The 26,803-nt window shown below is 36.5% G+C and overlaps 1 protein-coding gene across 3 annotated transcripts in view; it reads left to right on the forward strand.

The window, feature by feature from the left end:
* RASAL2 (RAS protein activator like 2) overlaps nt 1-26,803 on the forward strand; it is a 381,092-nt gene that overhangs the window by 285,606 nt on the left and 68,683 nt on the right. For all 3 annotated transcript variants that reach the window (XM_011981450.1, XM_011981451.1, XM_011981452.1), the window contains one exon: nt 9,256-9,362. In XM_011981450.1, coding sequence (XP_011836840.1) covers nt 9,256-9,362 — 107 coding nt within the window. The remainder of the gene's footprint in view (nt 1-9,255; nt 9,363-26,803) is intronic.

The following is a 26,803-nucleotide window of genomic DNA, read 5'->3' on the forward strand; positions in this document are numbered from 1 at the left end:
CTCGGCCTCCCGGGTTCATGCCAATCTCCTGCCTCAGCCTCCGAATAGCTGGGACTGCAGGTGCCCGCTATTACGCCTGGCTAATTTTTGTGTTTTTAGCAGAGACGGGGTTTCACCATGTTAGCCAGGATGGTCTCAATCGCCTGACCTCGTGATCCGCCCGCCTCGGCCTTCCGAAGTGCTGGAATTACAGCTGTGAGCCACCGCGCCGGGCCGCTTAACTATTTTTTAGTTGTTAAAATGTATTTACCATTATTTATTATCTTTTATTCTATCTTAATACTCCCTGCAGACAAGCAAGAATGGGTGCAAATGGTTTATAAAAACATTGAGAGAAATACTTAAAACAGAGAGAATTCTACCTGTTAAAATTTGTTTAAAAATTTAGACACGATCACAAGATGATTCCAATCTTGCAACGACATAAGACCTCCATTATGGAACACTAGTATCAATATTAGTCAGGAATATAGTTTAGTTTGGTACCCAAAACTAGAAAACATATAATCAAATAATTTAAACTTACATAAATGTATTAATTGGAAATCAAAGAAATGTGAGTAATTAAGGCCTGGTTTTGTGGAAGTAGATGAATCGAAGGTGATATTGAAGGTCATCTAAGAGTTGGCAGATAGGTAAGTGAAAACCATTAGCAAAAGTTGACATGGGAGAATCCCAGTTTGAGATTAGAGATCATCTGACTGAGACAAATTGTTAAAAATTGTTGGCAGAAAGGACTAAATATGCAAAGTAGGGCCAGGTGATTTTTTTCTAATGTCTGACTATCTAAAGATCTCTAGGAAGGAAATTTCATCCAGAAAGTAATGTTTTAGGGAGATTAATCTGGTAATGATGAGTAGGCTAGCTTTAAGCAGGGAGAGACTGGAGTCAGTCAGTAAGAGCAGTTAGGAGCTTCCTGCCATAATCTGCATGAGAAGATAAAAAGCCCTAGATTAGGATGGTGGGTGGTAGTGGAAATAAGACAAAACGAAGCCAACAGCCATTTCGAAGAGACACTTAGCAGTGCTTGTTGGCTAAAGAGGGGCAAATAACATCATAGGCTCCTTTCTTTTTTATTACCTTCACAAATGGGTGATGTTGAGTGTAAACGATTTTGTTTTTGTACTGTGTCATGTGCATATTTACTTCTCGGTAAATTATTAAGTTTTCATCTTTATATTACAGGTTTACATATTTGTATGTTTTCACTTTTTAATGTCTTCTCTTAATATTTGTTTGGGAAATAAAACCCAAACAGAGGCTCTGGCATAATCAAGACTAAATCTTTTTTTTTTAGTGTTCACCAAATGCCAAAATGATGGTATGAATAAACCTATCATTATACTCCTAATTATATATGAAGCATATTAACAATGAGAATATATTACTAAATCAGTTACAGGAAAAGTTATATATGAAGCATATTAATAATGAGTATATATTATTAAATCAGTTACAGAAAATGTTTAAAGGTGTTAGACCCTATCTATAGATTAGAAGAGATTATCTTCCACAGCTGATGACAAAATAAAACTCACCAAACTGAAGTTGTGAGATTAATACCTTATAAATAATTGGACTGACGTGTTCAAAATAGTCGTTTTATGCTGAGCAAAGCTTTGTTGTTTAGTAATTGTTCTTTGCAAAACCTAAAATCTTAATGCTTTTTATCTCTGTTCATCTCATACAGCTTATCTAAGTACTTATCTCCCCACATAGGTATACTGAAGATTAGTCTCATTGAAAGACATGCTTTATTTTGGAGGACTCGTCACTTTTTTATTCAAGGGATCAGTAGTAGATATTCTTTTTAAGTTGTTTCCTGTTTTGTTCACATTTTTTCACCATTAACTTTTGTCATTAAGTTAGTAAACTTTTGTCCCTTGTTATTGTTTTGCCTCACCTCTCTGTGTGTCTTGGCTACAATGTTTTTATCAACATCAGCATTCAAGGATTGAGTTTTTCTTTATAGGTTTTTTGTGCAGAAAACACCTTAAGAGTATGACTTAATTCTCTTTAAAATATGAAGAAAACTGGAGTCTCCGTGATTATTCATCTTATTTTTTTCTCCATTGCAGCCCATTGTACAAAACACATGGAGAACAGGATAGAATGCATGACAATTAAAAGCAGTCTCTAAAGCCAAACTGCATGGATTCTTATCCTGCCCCTACCGTTTTTACCAGCTATGCAAACATGGGCAGAGTAATAGAACATCTTGTTTCTTTATCTGTAAAATAAGGTTGATAGTTCCACCTCCAAAGGATTGTTTTGAGGATTAAAGAGATAACTTATATAAAACATGTAGTAAATAATAAGGCATAATATAAGGTTGGTACAAAAGTAATTGTGGTTTCGCATTTTTTAAGTTGCAAAAGCCACAATTACTTTTGCACCAAACATGACAATTTGGTGTTGTACTTATCATTGTTATGTTTTTATCATCATCATTAAGATGCCCAGTTGTCATCACTAAGAACTAGATATATGTTTTCTATCTGAAACTTAAGATAACACATAAACATCCCTGAGCTATTTTCTTGGCCTTTCAGTTGAGAATGTTGTTTCCTCTGAAAGTATTCTCTACCATCTCATCCAATATTGTCGTGTGAAGCCCTAAGTTGGAGAAATGAAATACTTGTGGGTGGTGTTCAGATTCCTTGACTGGGGAAAAAATTGTTTTTGTATTATGTTAACAAGAAGAAATATTTTTAAAAAATAATAATAAAGTTACTGAAGCAAGGAAATGGTGGGGAGACTGGATGGCTTTACTTTATAAGAATTTACCACATTTATGTACTTAGCACCAATTTGTGCATATTGAAGTGTGGGGCATGCAAACTTGAAAGGACTACTTGTTTGAGTGAAGTACTGCAGTCTGAGTGATACAAATTGGGTGAATTAAAGTGGCTCTGGGGATTTGTATTTCAGAGCAGCTGAATGCTTGTGGCTGACAGTGCATAGGCTTTAAGGCAGTGAAAGTGGGATACAGCAGAAGGTATCCTACTGAAAATGGTGGATGAAGTTTATAAAAACACCCAGGTGCTATCATGTTAGCAGCCATATAAATGCAGTATGTGATTTTCTTCTCTTTGCTCTTGTCACTTTTTCTTTATAATATTTTTCTACCTCTGTCTTTTAAGTTCCCATTAGCTTTAGGAGTCCTCCAGCAAAAAAATATGAAACCTCATTTTCATGAAAGCCTTTTTTGTTTCACAATTTGCCGTTTGTTATTAAAGTCCCTCTTTACTGAAGAGCTACAAACCCGTTTCCTCCTCCTATTTCATCCTTCCTATTCTGTTTCTTAAATGTCTTCTGTGCATCCTATGGAAGAAGAATGTTCCTAATTCAGAATTCACAGCATGGAGAGAGAAGTTATTTGCTTATCTCGTTCATTAATAACTTGAGCCACCGACTTACCACATCCTATTTAATGTTGTCATTATTTACACAATGCAAGGGAAAATAGATTATAGTGAAGTGGCCTCATTCACAGCAACACTATATATGCTAAAATTTCAGTGACTTGAATGGGTACATAAACACAGTTTGGTTTGTATTCAATGTTTTATCATGTTTTGTTGAAATGTTGATTTTTAAAAAGGCTTTTGAAGTAAACTGAAGAATTTGCTTTATGAGAAAAACATTAGAAATTTGTTTGCTACCTACAGATATCAAAAATGTTAAAGAGGCATGTGAATAATTATAATTGAAAAAGTATTCACATTTATTCATGTTTTATAATTCTGTGCAAAAAATCACTAGGAATTGTTTCGGGTTGCCATTAATGTGAAGTGCTTAGACATCCTATATATGCCAAAGAAACTGCATCTGTGACATGTAATATTTTTCTGTTCTATTATAACTTGAGAATTTTACTATGATATTTTAGTTTCTTACGTAATTGTTCACCAAATTAAAGCTATAAATGTATTTCTACATTTTATTTACCTTCCTTGCTGAATTATCTGAACTTACTTTGTTCCCCTTTAAATTTTGCCTCCATCCTCATAGAGGGTAATAATTGTTACTATCTCAGGGGCTAAGTAAAGATTAAGTAAGGTAGATACTAGACGCAGTACTTAGCACATAAATTCTCAACATGAGCTAAAATTAGCTGGGTGTGGTGGTGCCCACCTGTGGTCCCAGCTAGTCAGGAGGCTGAAGTGGGAGGATCGTTTGAGCATGGGAGGTACAGGCTGCAATGAGCTGAGATTGCGCCATTCCACTCCAGCTTGGGCGACTGAGTCCATGTCTAAAAACACACACACACACAGACACACACAAACTCAATACGAGCTAAAATTATAATAAAAATATTTTCCCTAGACAAATTATTCACAAAGAGGTGCTTAAATAGCTTTTATAGTATAACACTTTCTTTTAAAAGAAAAAAAATAAATTATTATCTTTACCTGTTTTTTACACTATGGTAACTAATTCTAAAAATGGTAGACATTATAAGAAATTTATGTTATTTATATTAGTTAAGTATATGCAAATATTGTATGGCATATGAACTTCGGTTAAACAAGATTGAACAAAAAGTAAATGTAATTAATGTAATTGATGCCTATAGATATTTGACCATACAGTAATGACATTGTATAGCAGATACCTTTCTCATTTAAGATATTTTCAGAGGCTTTTGGAACCTAACCCTCAGTTAATGTGATAAACATTTCACTTTACTCTCTTTCCAAACATAATAATATTCCAGATTTATTCTGAATCACATTCATTATTCAAAATCCTGAAGAGAAAATTGGCCTGGTGCAGTGGTCTCAAGCCTGTAACCCTCACACTTTGGGAGGCCAAGGCGGGTGGATCATTTGAGCCCAGGAGTTAGAGACTAGCCTAGGTAAGATGATGAAACAACCTCTCTAGAAATGGGCATGGTGGCACACACTTATAGTCCCAGCTACTCAGGAGGCTGAGGTGGGAGTATCACTTGAATCCCAGAGGTGGAGGTTGTAGTGAGCCCATATCATACCACCGCACTCCAGCCTGGGCGACTGTCTCAAAAAAAAGAAAGACAAATAAAAGAGTTAAGAAATACCAGTAAGTGTATATCTGTGGACTTTCAATATGATTAGTACCTTTTGGCGACACATGTCTGAGCAAGTGGTTTTTCTTTTAGAGTTAAAAAAAGACCTTACAAAAGAAGATTAATGAGTTTATGTGTTTTGGTACAAAATTAGCTTTTTGGAAGAAAGGGGTTCTTTAAATCTAAAATGTAATAGTATTATAATGTCATTTCCTTAGCATATACATTTTCTTCTGTCACTGTCCTTATATTGGCCAGTATTATCTGAACACGTCTGACCCAGTTCCTCTCAGACTTTATCTCCTACTATTTGTTCCCACTCACTGGCATCAATCCCACTGGCCTCTTTGCTGCACTTTACCTTAGAAGCTTTGTGCTAGCCTCCCTCTACCTGTAGTCTTCTTCCGTGTTAAACCTGCAAGGCTGACTTCTTACCTCCTGAAGTATTGACTCATACCTCACTTTTGCAATGCAACTACCTATTTAAAATTACTCTACTTCTTCATCTCCCTGACTACTTTTTATTTCCCCCAAAACACTTGTCACCTTCTAACTTACTCCTTAGCGTCCTCCAAAATACATGATAGGAATTTTTGGCATTTATTCCCTGGTAAGTGAACCAAAGGCAGTGTGTACACTATTAGGTTCTAAGGCAGAAATTGACTCCTGTTTGTTGAACAGGAATATCCTCCACCAAAAGTACATTTGCCCCTATAATTATCCAGTTTTCAATTTCTTTGCCACACTTTCCAAAGAAAGCGCGTTGACATAGAGGAAAATGTGTATGTTGAGGAAATGATACTACTCTATTTTGGATTTTAAAAGGTTCTTCCTCCCAGAAAGCTAACTTTGCATCAAAGCATATAAACTCATTAATCTTGTCTTTATCTCTGTTTGGTCTGGATAACCCAGTTTATTAAATGGTGAAGACCAGGACAGAAAAGGTGAAATGGCTTACACAGAATCGTACATATCATTGGTAGAGCTGCTAAGAAAAACATCCAGATGTTCTCTTTGTTCAATACATCATTCTATATGCGGCTCTATTGGAGGTTATCTCTCATCAATATAAGTCGTCACATCATCTGAGGTCATATCCAATGGCAAAGGAAATGAAGAGATAAATTTAAAACTTAACCAGGCTTTTTATAACTCTTTTTGCCTTTCAATCTGAAGATGAAAAATATTATTTTTAGAGATGAGAAAGTGAGGCAGTTTCAGGCCTTTATCTGAAACAATATTGTATCTCTCTTGTCTCATCAGTCTTAGAGAATGAGCATATTTTAAAATGACTGTAATTAAATATTGTCACTATGAAAAGAATATTAATTTTACAGCAGGTGAAAATAATGCAATAGTATGTAGCATGAGTGGGAGTAGAGGATACAGCTGTCTAATTTTGGTCTACTGGAACTAGTATAGATTTTCCTTCAAACTGAGCAGAAATGCAGCTCTTAGAGCATAGTAGCAACTTTCCTTTCTGCTTACAGATTTAAAGTTAAAGGCACAAGTTTAATATGCAGTCCATCCTGTGACTAATCCAGCAGGTTGCTCCTTCCGCTCTTGCTAATGCTGCTACCTTGCTTCTAAGTGGACATTGGTACTTGGGGTATTTATTTTTCTGTATGCTTTGAAGTAGTTATGAATCTTCTGAGAACTAAAGAATTGGGATTCTCCAATGGCCTATTCTACACGAGCAGATGAGTGGTATTCTTGTGGGGGTTGAGAAAGCGGCTGTAAACTTCTTTTCGTTAGGTAATTTAGCTTACCTTATTTCTTTTCTTTCCCCTCTTTAGTGGAAATTGTTCAAACTTCAGGAATGATTTAATATCTTCTTTCTGGACCCAGTAATGCATCCTATAAGCTACATCAGCATTGTATTTTTTTCCCATGATACAGAAAGAGAATTTAAAAAGAGAAAAAAACAGAAGTATAACAATACCATATTTATTGGAGTTTGAAATGTGGCCACTAATTTTAGTCAATATAATTTCAAATAATTAAAAGCTTTGAAACATATTCATTTAATGAGTTTGTATGCCCGAAAGCTAAAATTGGATGTTTGGAAGAAAGTGAGGAAATTAATTTCAGTTTTTTTCCTTAGCCAGAACATTGCAAATTAAGGAAATGGTTTACTAGATCATTTTATCCCAGCTAATGAAACTTATTTTTCTTCCAGTTTGGTTTCTCTGTCAATTATTCAGAAATTAAAACATACTATATTGTAATATTAAATCTCCAGTATCTTCTAATTTGATATGAGGTTACCTTTATAGGTAATTATTAGAGGAAAGGTGAGATATTTTTTCTACCTTCACCAGCCCCATTCCCTGCCTGCCTTGCCCCAGCCACGTAGAGTCATCTAACTTAGGTAATTATTCTGTAAAGTCATATTCCTGAAGTCTGGAAGTCTTTCTGTTCAATGTGCTCCAACAAGCTGATTTACTTAAATTCAGTGCTTTGTGCCATTCCCATGAATCTGAGCTAATTATGCTGCCATTTTTCAGAGATGTGCATTAGAAGTCATGTGTGCCTAATTCTGAAAACGGCTTTGTACATTAAGGCTCATTTAACTAGCGATGGTTAGAGAGAAGTTAAGGGACTTAGAGTTACTGGTCTTAATTTTAAAATACAGTAGTAGTATGGAACTCTCTTGTACTGCAAGCATATAAGATGCTATGTTGTCAGCCTCTGAATCTTTAGGAATGTTCCAATTTGGCTTATGCCTTACCAGTCAAGATGTCACAGAGAAGGTATGTTTAGTCATGGAAAAGAAAATCAGTGTCCAGCATGCAAAGATAGTAAATTTTCATAGGAGGAATTGATTTGTGTGCATTACTGGGTCTGTGTAAAATGGTGTCCTTTTGGCACTAGCTGAATATACATTTCAGTAAATGTTTTTGCTTGCTGCAGATTAGTGTAATACAGTGAAATTTTCAGTAACTGAGGGAAGGCAGTGGTTGGGCGTCTGTTAATAGCCCGAAAGTAACTAATGAGGATGTGCAGTCAGAACGATTGATTGAATAGCTGCAGTCCTGTGTGTTTCTTTCTTGCTTGCTCTCTCTGCAAGCTGTGGAGAGGGAGGGGGAAGAGCAAGACACAGAGAGGGAGCGAGAGAAAAAACGCTCTCTCTTAAGTGGAAGTAGCACGGATCCCAGGGGCCAGGAGGCCAGAAATGGAAGTTTAAACTGCATCTATCTTTTAAAGGGAGAACAGCAGGAATCAAAATGTCAGTCTCCGGAGTTACAATTTACTCCTTATTTTCTAAGATCTGGAAGATAACACAGAATACTTTTTTTAGGCTGTGGCTTTTTTTTTCCTTGTCCATGTTGAGATTATCTAATGTTATCTGAGAAGCTGGATTCCTTTATGTCTGTCAGTTGAAGTGGCGATGGGAAGCAGTTGTGATAAAGGTATAATACCTATATATCTATCATCTATGTGTGCGTGTGTATGTATATATATATACACATGTATATATATATATCACTCTATGAAAAAATCTTAAAAATGTAGCCTTAATACAGTATATAGTAATTAAATAGGAGAAGATCACATTATCTGCAAAATTCCTCAGCTTGTTAGGTCAGTTTGAACAGATTTAGGATTCCAGAGTAAGATCTTAGTAAGGTCATATTGCCAGAACAAGGAGAAGCTGATCTATTTTTATGTCTGCATAGGCATATATGTTATTTTATCTTGGCAGCAGCTTTCAGTCTTCTCATGGCCCTTTTGTTGCAGTCTGGTGAATCATCTTATCTGCACAGAACTAACTTTGACCTTTGTGCAAACACCATCAAATCATATGCAACATTAGACTATATTTTGTTCACAAGAATATTAGAATTTCCATTTTATTCTATTAACTCCTACATTGCTAACACATAGAGAAGTAGATTTATATACTGTGAGATACAACTACTAAGTGAACTTAAAGATATTAAACATAGCTCAAAGGAAATTATTTTTATATGTGCTCAGATGAAAATATAGTCTGTCACACTAAAGCAGATTCTTAACTGTGACCAAGTCTCTCTAGTGTCTTGATAGTTTAAGCACCTCAAAGATAGACAAATTATGTGAGACAGAATGTAATGTACCTTTAAAGCATGCTGGTTTGTTGTGAAAAACCAATAACTTTACAGTTTAGTGGAATATCCTAAATTTGGGGTTCTTAATGATGTTTCAGCCTTCCTCCTTTCTTCCAGAGGTACCAGCAGAAAGGTCCCCTCGTAGACGCAGTATCTCAGGGACCAGTACATCAGAGAAACCCAACTCCATGGACACTGCAAATACCTCACCCTTCAAAGTACCAGTAAGTGTTTATCTTCTTTATAAGAATATTTTACTTTTCTCCTTTCTTCTTAGAGACAGCTACTAAGGAATCCAAACATTTTTCTCTTCAAGAATTTCTTTATAATTCTGTGATTAAAGGACAGACTCATCAACTTGTATAAATCAACTGTGGTTAATATCAACTACTTTCTTTTTTTCTTTCTTTCTTTTTTTTTTTTTTTTTTGAGACTGAGTCTCAATCTGTCACCCAGGATGGAGTGCTGTGGCACAGTAACACTCACTGCAGCCTCCACCTGCCAAGTTCAAACAATTCTCCTGCCTCAGCCTCCAGAGTAGCTGGGATTACAGGCGCATGCCATCATGCCCAGTTAATTTTTGTGCTTTTAGTAGAGGCAGGGTTTTACCACGTTGGCTAGGCTGGTCTCAAACTCCTAACCTCAAGTGATCCACCCGCCTCGGCCTCCCAAAGTGTTGGGATTCCAGGCTTCAGCCACCATGCCCGGCTGTCCACTACTTTCAGTATAATATTTATGAGGTTTTAGGGAATATTATTTTTACTCACAGGGTACTCACAAAATATGTAAAAATATTCACAAAATATGAATAAGTTCATATGCCTTTCAACTGTAGAGTTCAAATCCTTGCAGACATTTTTTTATCAAGTTGCTAGCAAAAACCTATCACAATGCTGTAAATAAGCTGGTGGGAGGTTTTTTTAGGAATGGGATGTAATTTTTTTTATTTTTCAAAGCTGGAGCATAAGCAGAGAGTGCTGAGACTCATAAAGTTGCAGACTAAATTCACAGAGAATTAGACAATTGTGAATTCTAATCCTAATACTTGGTCTGTGCTTTGCTTATCTTTTAGATGACCATGGAAGTGCTTAAGAAATACGTTGAAAGAAAGTAACTGCTTAAATTGACCAGGCAGTATTGAGAATCAGCATTAAATACAAAAGAGGCTGGACTCAGTGGTTCACACTGTAATCCTAGCATCTTGGGAGACTGAGGTGGGAGGATTGCTTGAGGCCAGGAGTTCAAGACCGGCCTAGGCAACATAGTGAGACCCTGCCTCTATAAAAAATGAAAAAAAAAAAAAAAATTAGCTGGGCATAGTAGTGTGTGCTTGTGGTCCCAGGGGAGGCCAAGGTAGGAGGATTGCTTGTGCCTAAGAGGTCAAGACTGCAGTGAGCCATAATTGTGCCACTGCACTCAAGCCTGGGCCACAAAACAAGACCCCATCTCTTTAAAGAAAAAAAAGTGCTAAGATGGAAGGGTCATATGTGATCAGGTCAGCTGACTATCAGTTACAGACCTATTCTGGACTTTTTTGATATAACTGTGAGTAACCGATATTTTAAATAACCTATTTTCTTGGATAAGAAATATATTTATTTCCTAATCATATCATTTTATTAAAATTAATTATTTTTATACTTGAAAAGAATTGCTTCATGAGATTAGTCATTATTCTAGGCACAATGAAAATCAGAATAAGGTAGAAATAGACTTTTCTATTTGGAATAAAAAAGATTTCTCTTAATTCAGCCAAATTAATATGGTATAGCCTGTCTTTATTCTAATACTTTTTTAAAAGTTGGGATGACCTTTTAAGTGGAACTGATTTTTTGACATATATAAATTGGCATTCATTCATAAGATAACCAAAATGAGTGTTTTATTTTGTGCTAACCCTGAGGAGCAAGATTTTCCCTTGTTGTATCTCAGGACCTTGAAGAGTTTATGAATAGCAGTTACTGTGACACCTTTCAAATTTTTACAAATGTTCTCATTTTCAAAGATTACAAGCAAGTATTGGATTAATATTCTAAGCAAATTATGACAGGAATTTTAAAATATCAGATTTAGTGTCTTTTACTAAATTTTTTGTTCCATAAACATAGCTACCTATTTTTTATTTTATTTTTCTCATGAATGAAGAAAAACATTTATTTTTCACCTCCTCCTCTTGTTTTTTGATGATGCAGAAAGAATAGAGTAAAACTGACTCAGTATGCAAAGTTTGGTGAAAAGGATTGAGTTAGAATTTGAAGTTTTCACACCATCATGCTAGAATGGAATGGTGACTCTTAAATTTTTTTGAAAAAGTTGGTAACAGGATGAATATCCCTCTGCAATATGGTAACATCAAAGCATATCCTATATTGAGTCTAAAGTTCATGGCCAGGCTTTGAAAATCTGAATTAATTAAGAACCATAATTTTTATTTAAGTTGATGACTAATTTAAGATGTATCTTAATAATATGACTAATAATTCTTGAGTGAAAATTATAAACATAATGATAAACACATATGAAAGCTAACATTACTTACAAACCACTTACTCTTCTGGCAATCTCAGCCATGTTGTAGATTTAGAAATAATGAGGGAAGAAAAGGGCCTCTGACTAGCAAATGACAGTCACAAAGCCCATGCACCCATGCACTTAACTCTCTAGGAGAATGTAACCATTCACAGGACCTCACCTAAAGAGTTTTCTGAAAAATAACCATTAGAACACACTGATTACAACAACAACAAAGAAATGTCAGTAAGTAAAAGGACGAGGCAGAGAAAATAAAAAGCAGAAAATGATAAAAACAATCCGAATTCACTTAGGATAAAGGCAAACAGCCTTACATTTAAATTAGACCTTAAGGATATTACTGTGTTCCAGGGTGGTCTATAGTGCAGAAATTAACATTGATAATAATGATCCTGAGTCATCAAGAAAAAGTGAGATTATATTTATTTTGCTATTTTTTTAAAAAGTGGAACTGTGTTATATGACATGTGTCCATTGAGAATATTTAAAATGTTGAAGATATGTGATGTTTATAAAACTTGTTATCCAGAAAAGTGGTTTGTGAAGTACCTCATTCCTTGATCATGCTAGATAAATAATTTATATGTTTTTTAAAGAGAAATCAAAATATGCTGGCTAAATGAGGCACTGCAGTACTTGGATATCTATAGAAATACATTGTATTTTTTTTTAATTTTCATGTAATACCAATAGTAGTGTGATTTACATCACTTAAATATATATTACTAATTAGAAGAATGTCTAATTTTCAGGTCAACACACAATATATTTATAATTAATATCACAGTGTACTCTCCGAATTTGGGAAAGCAGTACAAAAAGGAGTCAGACTTTGAGATATTTAACTTAGAGTTGTTTATACAATATCTCAGATCGTTTCTATGTTAACTTGATGAAGAGACAGAACCAGTATTTTACCACAAGTACCAGTGGTTCCAGGATTCAGATGTCATTACTATGGTGAGCAGTAGGTTTACCACTCATCAGTTGGACCCCAAAATTATAGTAGTGGACCCTCAAAAAGGACCTTATTCTTCCGAGCTCCATTTTCAGACTTACTGAGAGCAGATAAAATAGATTTTAACAAGTCCTAAATGAAATTATTTACAATGACACACTTATTGAATGCTTACTTTGGGCAAAGTATTGACGATTCATCAATTGATACCTTCTTGGCATACTGTGCTTGGTACAACAAAGTTTTCCATTCTGAGACCCTATATATAGCCTAGTAGCACGAGATAGAAAAATGACCAGATTCATAAAGAGGTAAGTGAGCATGGTAACACAAGTTATTAGCAGCCCAATGTGTAAGTTAAGGCTTTGACAAGGAGCAGCATTTGAGCAGAGTTTCAAAGGCTGAAAAAAAACTAATTGACAGGGGAAGAAAGTACTCCAGGCTGCGGGAATGGCTTTTTTGATAGACACACAGTCATGGGATGACTGGTGCTTCCAGGGATTATAGAAAGAACTCAGTGAGACAGGAGTTGAAAAGTATGTGAGCAAAAATGGCAGATGAGAAGACCGGAAAGGTAGGTGGGGGCAAGACTGTGATTGAGTTTGTTCATCAAACTTAACTAAATTATACTTGCTGCTGAAGCATTAAAGATATGTTTACTGGAATATTTGTCTTTGGCTCTAAAGCTAAACAAAGTGGCATGAATACTGTGAAATATGGGTAAATTACTTGACTCTTCTCCTAAGTGAGTCTTTTTTCCTCTTGCTGTCACTATTCCAACTCAGGGTGATAGGTAAGGGGCTATCATTCAATAGAAGGCCAGCCCAGCACTCACCCCTGGCCTTTCAGCTGATACTACTGATTTTTCTAGAATAATATTTAGCCTTAAGGAGATCAAGGAGAAGCCAGAGGGTAAAGATCACTCATATCCTGCTGGTTGATGCCAAGTAAGGCAGAAAGAATAACTATAACAGTGAGCTCAAAGCAGGGAACCCCGAAAAACCTTTGTAAGTCTTCCTCATTCACAAAAATTTATACTTTTAAAAACTTAAAATAGGCAACTGGTACAGCAGGGTATTCATGTATAGTAACATTCAAAATGAGGGAAGAGGAGGAAATTTATTTGGCTACTGAACCTATAAGTTAACGCAGTGTCTTGGTTTTCAGCAATATTTAAATGTATTTGTACTCTTGTCTATCATAGCCGTAAGAAAAAGTAGTGATCTACAGCAGTGGTCCCCAACCTTTCTGGCACCAGGGACCAGTTTTGTGGAAGACCGGTTTTCCACGGACCAGGGTTGGATTGTGGGGGATGGTTTGGGGGTGATTCAAATGCATTACCTTTATTGTGCACTTTATTTGTTATTATTAGGTTGTAATCTATAATGAAATAATTATACAACTCACCATAACGTACAGTCAGTGGGAACCCTGAGTTTGTTTTTCTGCAACTAGATGGTCCCATCTGGGGGTGATGGTAGACAGTGACAGATCCTTAGGCAGTACATTCTCATCAGGAACACACAACCTAGATCCCTCACATGCACAGTTCACAATAGGGTATGTGCTTCTACGAGAATCTAATGCCACCGCTGATCTGGCAGGAGGCAGAGCTCAGGCTGCAAGTGATGGGGAGCAGCTGTAAATACAGATGATGTTTTACTCACTCACCTGCCGCTCACCTCCTGCTGTGCCGCCCAGTTCCTAACAGGCCACAGACCAGTACTGGTCTGTGGCCCTGGGGTTGAGGACCCCTGGTCTACAGGAGAGTTTCTTCTTTCCTTCATTCTCATTCATATTTCTTCACACATACCGTAATTCTAGTTGCAATTATTTGTTTGTAGGTCTCTGTTCCTCATTAGACAACAGATATCTGTTCCAGTCGTCTTCATAACTACCCCAGTGCCTAACACAGTACCTCCCACAGAGCAAACATTCAACAAATAATTGTTGAATAGATAAAATATGCATGAATTATCAAAGACCAGAATCAAATGAGTTTATCTCACATATATTCTCTTGATATTACTGATAATGTCTCTAGTCAAATGGAATATTAAATATTTAATTACATTTAATAAACATTTAATAAGAGATCATGTGGGATAAGAGTATACCTGGCAGAATGGATAGATTTTTTTCCTTAAAGAGACATTTTAATTAATATTTGAAATTCAGAACTATGGTGTTTTAGTTATATAGTGTATACTTTGTCTACTTATATTGGTAACTGAAACTACATAGAAATCTTTATTATTTAATGATTTGTTTCTGTGGCTATTTCTTGGAACCTTTCAGGTGTTATACATATGTATAAATTCACAATGTTTTTGCACATCTGAGTTTTGACTGTTCTTCAAAAACAGCTTTAGTCATTTGACATTTTCTCCTCTTTGAAAGATCATTTTTCATTTTTTCTTTAATATCGTGCTAGACTTTCATTTAAATGAAATTACTGGGATGATGAGGAACAATTGAATACATAATGAAAAGTTATCCAGGTACATACTTAAGTTTAATTCGGAAAGAAAATGATTATGTCTTGTGATTGTGTATATTTGTTTCACAGTGCCTGATATTTTGGAACAGGCTTCTTTCTTTATACTCTATTTATAAAGTGACTATTGATATTTATGATTTTTTAAATCACTTCTACTTATATGATACCATCAGTTTGGCTTTGGCTAAGGGGGAGCTGCTTGTGTTCTGGGCCAGGTGCTAGGTTTAGTGTTCTGATTTTCATAACACAATAGTCTAAGTTGGCCTTTCATGTAAGTATAACATAATACAGTTGCAGCTGCTTCGTTTGTGTTTGCTTTGAGCTTGGCTCTGAAAGAATTCAGGCACCAAAAATTATGCCAAGACAACCAGAAAGCATAATTGAACTAAGGCAGTAGCTGAGTATCCCTGTGTAACTCTCCTTGTGCTCTTGTCACTGTGACACCTAAGCATTCCCAATCAAATAAATATACTAGAAACAAAACATTGTCAAAAAACCAAACCTTTACATAGTTTTTAGAAGAAAGTAAAGCCCTGGGAAATAAGATATAGACTAAAGTCCTGTGTAAAAAGAAATGTGTCTTAAGTATCGAGATGATCAGATTCAATTGCTATTGGTTTCTGTTTTGAATCCTCTATAAGATCCTATGTAAGTGTTTTTCCACGTTAAACAAAGAGACAGAAAACTTCACGTCCACTATTTAATAAAGACTAATAAGTGTCCATTGTCCGAACTAGGGGTTTTCAACTCTGGCCATATGTAAAAATCACCTAAGGAACTTCAAAAAATATACTGATGCTTAGACTCCACCTCAGACCAGTTAAATCAAAATTTCTAGATGAGAGCCCAGTCTTCTGTATTTTTTTAAAGGTCCAAGATGATTCTAATATGCAGCTAGGGTTGTAAACCATTTGTCTAAATGATTGATAAAGTATTAGGAACTCATTTTAGTCAGTGTCTTACCTGTGAATATCAGTGCTTTCTTTGCTACCTTCAAGTCTGACATAAGAAACTAAGAAGCAGTATTTTCTCAGTGGCCTTTGTTACTGATATACTAATTGCTGCATTGCCTATTAGTTGCCCTTCTGTGTTTGCCATGATCAGTTCAGATGACCAATGTAAATTTACAAAATACTTGCTTTACCTCTGACCAGCCTAAGAATCTCAGATTTTAGGGTGAAATATTGAAATTCAATTCATAGCATCCAAGCTACAATACAATTTCAACTTTCGTATTCTCAGTGTTATTGTATTCCAGGAGGATATTTAAAACTTATTTTCTATGATGCTCAAAGACTCTATATCCGTGTTTCTTCCCTCTTTTCACTAATCATCTGCATGGAGTTAAAATCCATAATAGGATTGCCCTCCAGTGAGACCTATTTTAATGAACAGTGTGTATGTGTGTGTGTGTGTATATATATACACACACACACACACACACACACACACGTGTATGAATATATAAATATAAATATATTCATCGTATGTCTATGAAAATGTTATTACCAAAGGTAGAAATCATATAATAATCATGGGGATGTCAGAAAATTATGGCCTGTAGATATTAACTATATCTTTAAGTCATTTTGTAATCAGAAAGGGCATAATTTTAAAATCCTCTAATGATAAATATCTTAGAAAATATATAATTTAGAACCAAGGGGCTCAGAGCAGAGAAAAAAAAAAAAGAATAAGGCTAGATACAACTCCTTAAGGAAACAGGGTGGGAACTGGCAAATACCTGGAGGAAAAGAGAGCAGGCTTGGTTAGGAAATACTGCCAAGACTCTAAACTTGAAAGAATTAAAGAATGAGGGAAGCCCTCCTCAATCTGTGGTAATTCCTAGAAATGGGCTTGCAGCAGCACTAACTACTGGAGATTCCTACTTACCCTACCCAGGAGAAGAGGGCTGTTTGAGAGAGAGGATGATACTCACTTACAGCTCATTCTTATAGATGATGTACCATAAACCCCTTTCCTCTCAAAGCAAAGATATTTCTCCTCAGCTTTAATGAGCAAGGGGAAACACAAGACCTCTCACTTCACAATGAGAAATAAATACTTTGAAGGCCTAATGCCCACTTAAGGGAGCATATAATTAGCTACTAAGTATAATCTCTTTTATAGAAGTTCTGAAGCCAGAGTGTAGAAAAGAAAATTTGCCACCTTCATGATTAAGCTAGAGTTAGCTACGCAAAAATATATATATATTTTTTGCTCTTCTCAGCTGTACTTATACTCAGCAAAGTATGAGAATTGCTGGTAAACAATTATACCTGTGGTGTGCCTTTCTACCATAAGGCCCTTTAATTTCATAACCAATGCCGGTACCATTCCGCTGGATTTTTAAATGCTTTGTTTCTTTTATATTGAACATCTACTAATTTCAATTTAAAGAAACTTCATTCCAACAGTATTATTTGATTATAATATCAATACAAAATTTTTTGTCAGATTGTTGAGTAGCTGGTAAAAAAAAAAAAAAAAAAAAAAAGGCTGTAGAAGAATTTGAATAGACATTTCTCCAAAGAAAATATACAAATGGTCAATACACACTTGAAAAGGTGGTCAATATCATTAGTCATTAAGAAAATACAAATCAAAACCACAGTGAAACACCACTTGATGCCCACTAGGACGACCACAATCAAAAAGAGAGACAATAATAAGTATTGGTGAGAATGTGGAGAAATTGGAATGTAAAATGGTATGGCCACTTTGACAGCTCCTCAAAACATTACATATAGAGTTTGTATATGATGTAGCAATTCTACTTTCAGGTATATACACAAGAAAATTGAAAATATATGTCCACATAAAATGTACATAGATGTTTATAGCAGCATTATTTATGATAGCCACAAAGTAGTCATAACCCAAATGTCTATCAACAGAAGAACAGATATAGAAAATATGATTTAACCATACAATGGCTTATTATTCAGCCATGAAAAAGGAATGAGATACTGATACATGCCACAACATGAATGAACCTTGAAAATATTATGCTAAGTGAAAGAAGCCATACACAAAAGGCCACATGTTGTATGATTCCGTTTATATGAGATGTTCAGAATAGGCAAATCTATACAGACCAAAAAAGAGATTAGTGTTTCTCATGAGCTGGGTGAGGGAGAAATGGGAAGTGACTGCTAATGGGCATAGGGTTTCTTTTTAGGTAATGAAAGTGTTCAGGAATTAGACTGTGGTGATGGTTGCACAGCTTTGGGGATATACAAAAACCACTGAGTTGCATCTTTTATTTTTTACTGATTTTTTTTTAGATAGGGTCTCGCTCTGTCACCCAGGTTGGACTGCAATGGCACGATCATGGCTCACTGCAGCCTCAACCACCGAGGCTCAAACGAACCTCCCACCTCAGCTATGAAGCTGGAACCATAAGCACATGCCACTGCACCTGGCTAATTTTTTTTTTTTTTTTTTAACTTTTGGAGAGATGGGATCTTGCTTATGTTGCCCAGGTTTGTCTCAAACTCCTGGGCTCAAGCGGTCGTCCTGCTTTGGTCTTCTAAAGTGCTGGGATTACAGGCATGAGTCACCATGCCCAACAGAGTTGCACGCTTTAAAAGGGTGAATTTATGGTATATGAATCATATCTCAGTAAAACTTTTTAAAAAGTAAAACACCAGGCTTAGAAGACTTAGGATAAAAAATTTGAAAATATTATTAACACTTTACTATTGATTATAAATTGAAATAATGTTTTAGATATATTTTAGATCTGTAATATATTACATATTGGCTGCTTATTTTCTACAGTTTTTTTTAGGTAATCATTACTGATACTTTGCATATTTGCATTTTTATACAAACTACCATAATTTGGCCTACTATAAGGGAGATAGTACTATCTACTTTTACTCAAGGATGTAGAAATAGAAGCATAATATTTAGTTTAAAGAGAAAAAAGCTAATTTACAGTAGTGTAATATATGTGGAATATTTTTTAATTTTTACAAATTATCAACAAATTTTTATGTCTTCATATTTGTATAGCATATGTTATAGTTTCTTCTACAAATTCATAGCTGTTAAATTGTTTGACCTTTTGTATTTTTAATATAGTCCACCTGTGCCTCTGCATTCTTATAAGATGTCTTATATATGGGTTTGTTTAATGGGATAATGCTGAGATTTCATATTAGAGGAGTGTTTTTATGATATTTGTATAGCAATGAAATTAATATCAACAAATCAGGAAATAGAAAAGGATGCTGTTTTGGCAAACATTCTTTCATTCAGTCCTCTGTATTATACTATGGTTTGGTTCTAATGTCCCATGGTAATTTAAACTCAGCTTGCCCCAAACTGTATTTACTTTATGTTTTTCTTAAAAAATTTTCCCTTGAATTTCCCTTTGTAGAGCTGCACATTTCTTCAGTTCCGAGAGCCAAAACCCTAAGAGTCATAAATACTCTTCCCTTTCTCTCAAATATTGTCACCAGATCTTGTCTACCTCTCTTCAAATTCATTCATTCCCTTTTCCAGCCCACTGCCATTTACTGACTTCACTTGTCAGTACTTGTGGTTCCTTCCCTGAACTAGTACCAGGGTCAGCTTTGTAAGCATGAGACCAGTGCAGTACACAGGGCCTACACTTAGAAAGACTCTATGCATGAAGTTCAATGCTGTATGGTTGCCATCTCAAAGTTCTTAGTGATTGATCTCTGGATTTGTATTTTCTAAGTGTAGTTAAATGGGACAATGGAGCATTTGTGGGGACCTTGGGCATGGTACCACCTCCTGCTGCCTTCCTGGAATGAATTATCTGTTGCCTACTTCCCCACTCCCTGATCTCATTCAACCTCCCTCTCTCTGTGCGAGAAAGATAGGGATTAGACAGCACAACCCATGGTGTCTTGGAGCAGGGCTTGGTAAGGGCAGTCCTTGCCCCTGCCTGTCATCTCCAGGGATGTCTTACAGGTAGACAGAAGCCACAGCTGTGTTGGGGGAGTGGGGGTAGGGCGGGGGAGTGAAGGGACAAGCCTCTTGCTATCTCCAAGCCAGGTACCTAGTGAGTTGCAGGGGCAGCCACGGGAAGGGAAGAAGCCTCAGCCTCCCTGCATGGTATGACACACAGGTTTGGTGGCTGGCATGGTAGAACCTGGTAGCCAGTAGACACCCACTGCTGAGTCATAGTCTGGGGCCCCTGGCACCTCTGAAGGTTTATACTTACCTGTAGTTTTTCCTGGTACTGGAGGAAGTGTGACATTAAATAGTAAATAAAAGGCAGCATGGCAAGTGGAGACAAAAACTACTGAAGAAATGGAAAAGTTTCCTAATTTATAATAGTAGGTTTAATGGCATTGTCTTCCTGCTTTTTGAACAGTACCCCCAGCTTTTCATTTTGCACTGAGCCCCTCTAATTACGCTGCAGGTCCTGTCTAGTGCAATAGAGATTCTTAACTCATCTCCTGGTCTCCAATTCCTACTCATCAACTTTAGCCTTCGCTCTGCTACCAGAGTGGTCTCTAAAATCTAAACTCCATCGTTACTTGGGCCTCCCTTGCTTGATGTCTTTTAGCTCTCTACGATTCCATGCCCATGAACAAGACTAGTTTCATACATTTTATTTGGCTTGCTCAGTGGTTTCTTCCTCCTCTCTCTTCCTTTCCCCTTCTCTTTCCCGTCATTTGAATGTCTTTAGACAGAACTACCTTTTACTTCAAAAAGTGTCAGTCACCTGCTGAAGGCTTTTGAGTTGAACTTGTGTTGCAAGATGATAAAACCAAAGTTAAATTGGCACTGAGAGCTTTCATTGTCTAATTTTTTACTGCCCTTCCAGACTCATTTCCTAATGCTCAGTATCCTCATTTTCACCCCCAACTCTCTTCAGTCCTGAGTTCCATCTTTACCAAATCTGAGAGTTCCCCAAGCAAGTTTTCTATGGTCTCTTTACACATTTCTGCCTAGGAAGTTCACCTTCCATCCTTGCTAAAAGTATTCTCATCCATTAAGACTCAATTCCAGTGTTTCCTTACCTCTTCTAGGCAGCATTAACCTTGGCCGTCTGTGTCCTTCCACAGGAGTGTACGTTTATCCATTATAGCACCGATACTATTATATGGTAGGGTTGTCTTTCCTCCTCTGTGATATTCTAGTTGGTGGTCTCCAGAATAGGTTGTGTATACTTCAGAGGATACACAGACAATTCATTTGAGGGGGGTGCAGAAAGGAAATATATGTGTGATTTTTTTTTTTTTAATTTGCTCTTTAAAAATTTTATGTTATTGAATGTTTTATAGTCATACATCAGAAAATCATTTTATAAGTATATTTTATTAGGAAGGCACACTCAACAATATTTTATTTATTTCATAGTCAAAATTAATTAATTAATTTTGAGACGGAGTCTCAGTCACTCAGGCTGGAATGCAGTGGTATAATCTCAGCTCACTACAACCTCCGCCTCCCATGTTCCAGCGATTCTCCTGCCTCAGCTTCCCGAGTAACTGGGATTACAGGTACATGCCACCATGCCTGGCTAATTTTTCTATTTTTAGTAGAGACGGGGTTTCACCGTGTTGGCCAGGCTGGTCTTGAACTCCTGACCTCAGGTGATCCACCCACCTCGGCCTCCCAAAGTGCTGGAATTACGGGCGTGAGCCATCCCACCCAGCCAATAGTCAAAATAATTTAGAAACCACTCTCCTAGAAGACAAGAACTGTATCTTATTCATCTCATAACTTCAGCACTGACCTTTTAGTTTTCCTAATCTGTTTATGAAAACTGATTTAATATATGGGTGGTATTCATGATTACCGAAAGTATGTACATTGCAAAGACATTGACCTCTTATGCCATAGTTTCTTCATCATTAGTTGGTCGTTTTTAATTAATCAACATTGTGTACTAGTTTTTATAAAGGATCTACAATAAATCTGTTAAGTGAAATAGAATTAAGAAGGTTGGAATGTAGTGTGTAGCAAGAACTTCTTTGGAAGTCCTGTGAGAATAATGATAGAGAAACTCATGGAGAGTATCTTAGTTTGCTTCTCATTTAAGGTATAATTGAATGTGTAAGAATGTGGTCTGCCTCTCAACTCTTTAAAAGTTCCATGGGGCTGGGCATGGTGGTACATGCCAGTAGTCCCAAGCTGCTTGGGAGCCTGAGGCAAGAGGTTCACTTGAGCCTAGGAGTTCAAGGCCGTAGTGCGGATGATCATTCTGTGAATAGCCACTGAACTCCAGCTTGAGCAACATAGCGAGACCCCATCTCTAAAAAATACTAATACTAATAATCAATAAATTAAGGTAAATGGGGAAAAAAGACAATACAGTCAGCAGAAGTGAAGATGAAAACCTGATAATCTGTCCTAGCTACCTGGGCTTACATATTATGCAGTCAGTGAGACAGTTGTTATTCGTAAACTTTTTCATTAAAATAAGGTGGTTACAGTTGAAAAAGACCCTGAGCTTTTCTGATCAGAAGATTTAGGGCCTGCGTCACCCTGCCTTTTTAACTCTGTCAGAGTGTCAGAACAAAGATTTCATATTATTAGCTTTCAAGGATTTATACCTAGAATAGGCAAAGGAATGATAAAAGAACTGTATTTTTTACTGTTGTTCAGCTAGCATCTCACTTGTATGATCAAGAGCAAATTGTTTGACTTCCTCTAACACCTATGATTTTTTTGTAGTAATGAAATATACAAATATTTTAAGATCTTTGGAAGTTTGCAGATAAAAAGATACTATAAACTGGATATGGTGGCTGATGCCTGTAATCCCAGCACTTTGGGAGGCCAAGGTGGGCAGATCACTTGAGGTCAGAAGTTCGAGACCAGCCTAGCCAACATGTTGAAAGACCATCTCTACTAAAAATACAAAAAATTAGCCAGGTGTGGTGGCATGCGCCTGTAATCCCAGCTACTCGGTAGGATCACTTGAACCTGGGAGTGAGCAGTGAGCTGAGATAACGCCACTGCACTCCAGCCTGGGCAACAGAGCGAGACTTCATCTAAAAAAAAAAAAGGACCAACATATATATTATATATATTAAGGACCAATTTGTTAATATTTTGGTGCCGAATTTACGATGAAAAAACTGCAGTATTACAAACAGTACAAAGAGTATAGTTAGGAAATAGCCTCTAGAAGTAATAAAATATGTCTAATACAGTCTTTTCAGTAATGTATTTCCCTACTTCTTTTCCCCTTCATTTTATATCCTTAGGAAAAAAAAGTCCTATCCTGATAGACATTAGTAAGAGTAATTACATTGTTTCACATTATACCTTTTGCTCATGACCATCCATAATGTGGATTTTTGGTACATTTTGTTTCAACAGAGGCAGTAAGAATTTTATCTTTTTCAATAACTAATAGGCTCAAAAGCCCCCCTCCATCTCTGATGCTGTTATTCTTAGAGTCCTATAAATGAGAGATGGAAAACTTCAATTAAATTCATCTAGTCCATCTCCCCTGACAACGAAAAAAATGTATTTCACATTATGTTATCTAATGCTTTTTTCAGGCCTTCCATGATAACCTCTGAGAGACTGTCCAATAGGCTAATAGACCTCACTTTGAGGTCTTTGTTTTGACCCATCATTTCTCATTATTATATTCATTACAGCCATCATCCTTAATATTCATACTTTGTGAACTTGAGTGAGATTAGCACAGTCTCTGTTAGTCATAAGAAAATCAACATACTATACTCTATAGAGTATGACATTCAATTTACAATAAAATTTTTAAAAAATCAGTGTATACCTCATTATCAGGAACTGAAGTGTTCTACAGAAGTGAATTTTCCAGATACTAAACTTTTCTTCCTTAACCACCAGATTTAGTTTTGTTTTAATAATTTTAAGGGGTTTTCCCTCCTGTGTGTTATTTCCCTACTTTCTTGAATGAATTCAACTTTTCTTAATAATTCATGTTAATCATTATCAGCATTCTGCAAATACGTATTTAGTCCACGGCATGCTAAGCATTACAGAAATACAAAAATGAGCTCAATGTGTTTGTTTTCTGTTTGCCTTCAGGAGTTAAGTATCATAGGGCATATAAAACAGGAATATAATTAATTATAGGTCAAGATAGGGGAAAACAGTAGTATATATAAAAAGTTTACATAATCAGAAGTGTGAGAGACATTACAGTAATCAGGAATGGTTTTCTCAGGAATTGGTATTTGAAATAAATAATATAAGGACAACTGAGTAACCGTGTGGAAAAAGGTAATATTAGATGTATATCTCATACCTTACACAAGAGTAAACTCCAAATGGATTAGGGATCTAAAATGTGAAAAAAAAAAAAGTATACCTACTAGGAAACATGGATGAATTCTCTAACCTTAATGCAGGGAAAAACTTTCTATGATGGTTACTGAAAAGCCAGAGGAAATTTTTAAAAATCGATTGATAAATTTGATTACACAAAAGAAAGTTTTTAAATAATTGCATGACAAAAAGTATAAGAAGGTTAAAGCTGAAAGACAACCAATGAATCAATTGGGAGAAAATATTTACAACATATAAGAAACTATTAAGGCCGGCACAGTGGCTCATACCTGTAATCCCAGCATTTTGGGAGGCCGAAGCAGGCAGATCACCAGGTCAGGAGTTCAAGACCACCCTGTCCAACATACTGAAACCCCATCTCTACTAAAAATACAAAAAATTAGCTGGCGTGGTGGTGGGCACCTGTAATCCCAGCTACTTGGGAGGCTGAGGCAGGAGAATTGCTTAAACCTGGGAGGTGGAGGTTGCAGTGAGCCGAGATCGTGCCATTGCACTCCAGCCGGGTTAACAGAGTGAGACCTCTTCTCAAAAAAAAAAAAATTAAGGTACAAGTGACTAAGACCCAATAGGAACACTGAAGAAAAGTTTTCCTGAAGAAAACTGAAGAAAAGACATGAATAGGTAATAGGTAAAAATGTTTCTGAACATATGAAAACAATGTTCAAATTCACTTATAATCGGAGAAATGCAATTTTTTGTTTGTGTGTTTGTTTTTTGAGATGCATCTCGCTCTGTCGCCAGGCTGGAGTGCAGTGGTGACATCTCGGCTCACTGCAACTTCTGCCTCCTGGGTTCAAGCGATTCTCCTGCCTCAGCCTCTGGAGCAGCTGAGACTACAAGCACGCACCACCACGCCCAGCTAGTTTTTGTATTTTTAGTAGAGACAGATTTTCACCATGTTGGCCAGGATGGTCTCAATCTCTTGACCTCGTGATCTGCCCGCCTCGACCTCCCAAAGTGCTGGGAGTACAGGCGTGAGCGACCTCGCCTGGTCCTTTTTTTTTTGGAGTCTCGCTCTGTCGCCCAGGCTGGAGTGCAGTGGCACAACCTCAGCTCACTGGAACCTCCACCTCCCAGGTTCAAAGGATCTTCCCACCTCAGCCTCCTGAGTAGCCAGGTCTACAGGTACACGCCACCACACCCAGCTAATTTCTGTATTGTTTGTAGAGACAAAGTCTCACCATGTTGGCCAGGCTGGTTTCATACTCCTAGGATCAAGCAATCCTCCTGCCTCATCCTCTTGAAGGGCTAGGATTAGAGGGATGAGCCATAGCACCCAGCCGAGAAATGCACATTTTAAAACAACATTTAAACATTTAAATGTTTAAATGCACATTTAAAACAACATAGAAATATTATTTCACCTTTCAGTCTGACACAGACTATAAAGGATGACAACGATTCAGTTGGCAAGGTTGTGGGAAACAAACACTCTCATACATTGTTGAAGGGAAGGCAAACTGGTACAACCCTTCTAGAGGGGATTCGGCAAGATTACATATACACTTACCTTTTGACCCAGCATCCCATTTCTGGGAATCCAAGCTGAAGGTACATCTCCACCATTATGAAAATACATATGCACAAAGTTATTTATGCAGCATTGTTTTTTAATTGCAAAATATTGTAAACAGCCTATATGCACATTCGTAAGAGGGTGACTAAACTATATGTGGAAAGTAGAATAGTGGTTCCTCCCCCATCTCCCAAGATGTCCACATCCTAATACATGGAAATTGTGAATATGTTATCTTATGTGGCAAAAGGGACTTCTGTAGATAGGATTAAGACTAAGGACCTTGAGATAGGAACATTATCCTAAATTATTCAGATGGATCCAGTCTGATCACGAGACCTTAAAAGCTGAAAAGCTTTCATAGAGATGCAACATTGCTGGCTTTGAAGATGGAGGAAAGGCCATGAGCCAAGGAATGTGGGTGGCCTTAAAAGCTTGAAAATGCATAAGACAGATTCTCCCCTAGAGGCTTCAGAAAGGAATGCAGACCTGCTGACACTTTGATTTTAGCCAGATGAGACCTGTGTTGGAATTCTGACCTACAGAACTGTAAGATCATAAATTTGTACTGTTTAAACCACATTTGTTTTAATTTGTTAAAATGGCAGTTGAAAAATGATACAGTGGAAAACTGGTGAAATTAGAATTAGGGCTGTGTTTAGGTGAGTATAGTACCTATGTTAATTTCTTAGTTTTCATAATCATACTATGGTTATATAAGATAATAACATTAGGGGAAGCTCAGCAAGGGAAAACTCTATACTATTTTTCCAAATTTTTTTGTAAATCTGAAATTACCTCATATCTAAAGGAAAAATAACTAAGGATTCCTTCCCTCCTCAGTGTCCTTTCCCCACTCTACCTCATTAACATCCCCTTA

The sequence above is a fragment of the Mandrillus leucophaeus genome, unplaced genomic scaffold (assembly GCF_000951045.1).
Source record: "Mandrillus leucophaeus isolate KB7577 unplaced genomic scaffold, Mleu.le_1.0 Scaffold226, whole genome shotgun sequence".
Lineage (NCBI taxonomy): Eukaryota > Metazoa > Chordata > Mammalia > Primates > Cercopithecidae > Mandrillus > Mandrillus leucophaeus.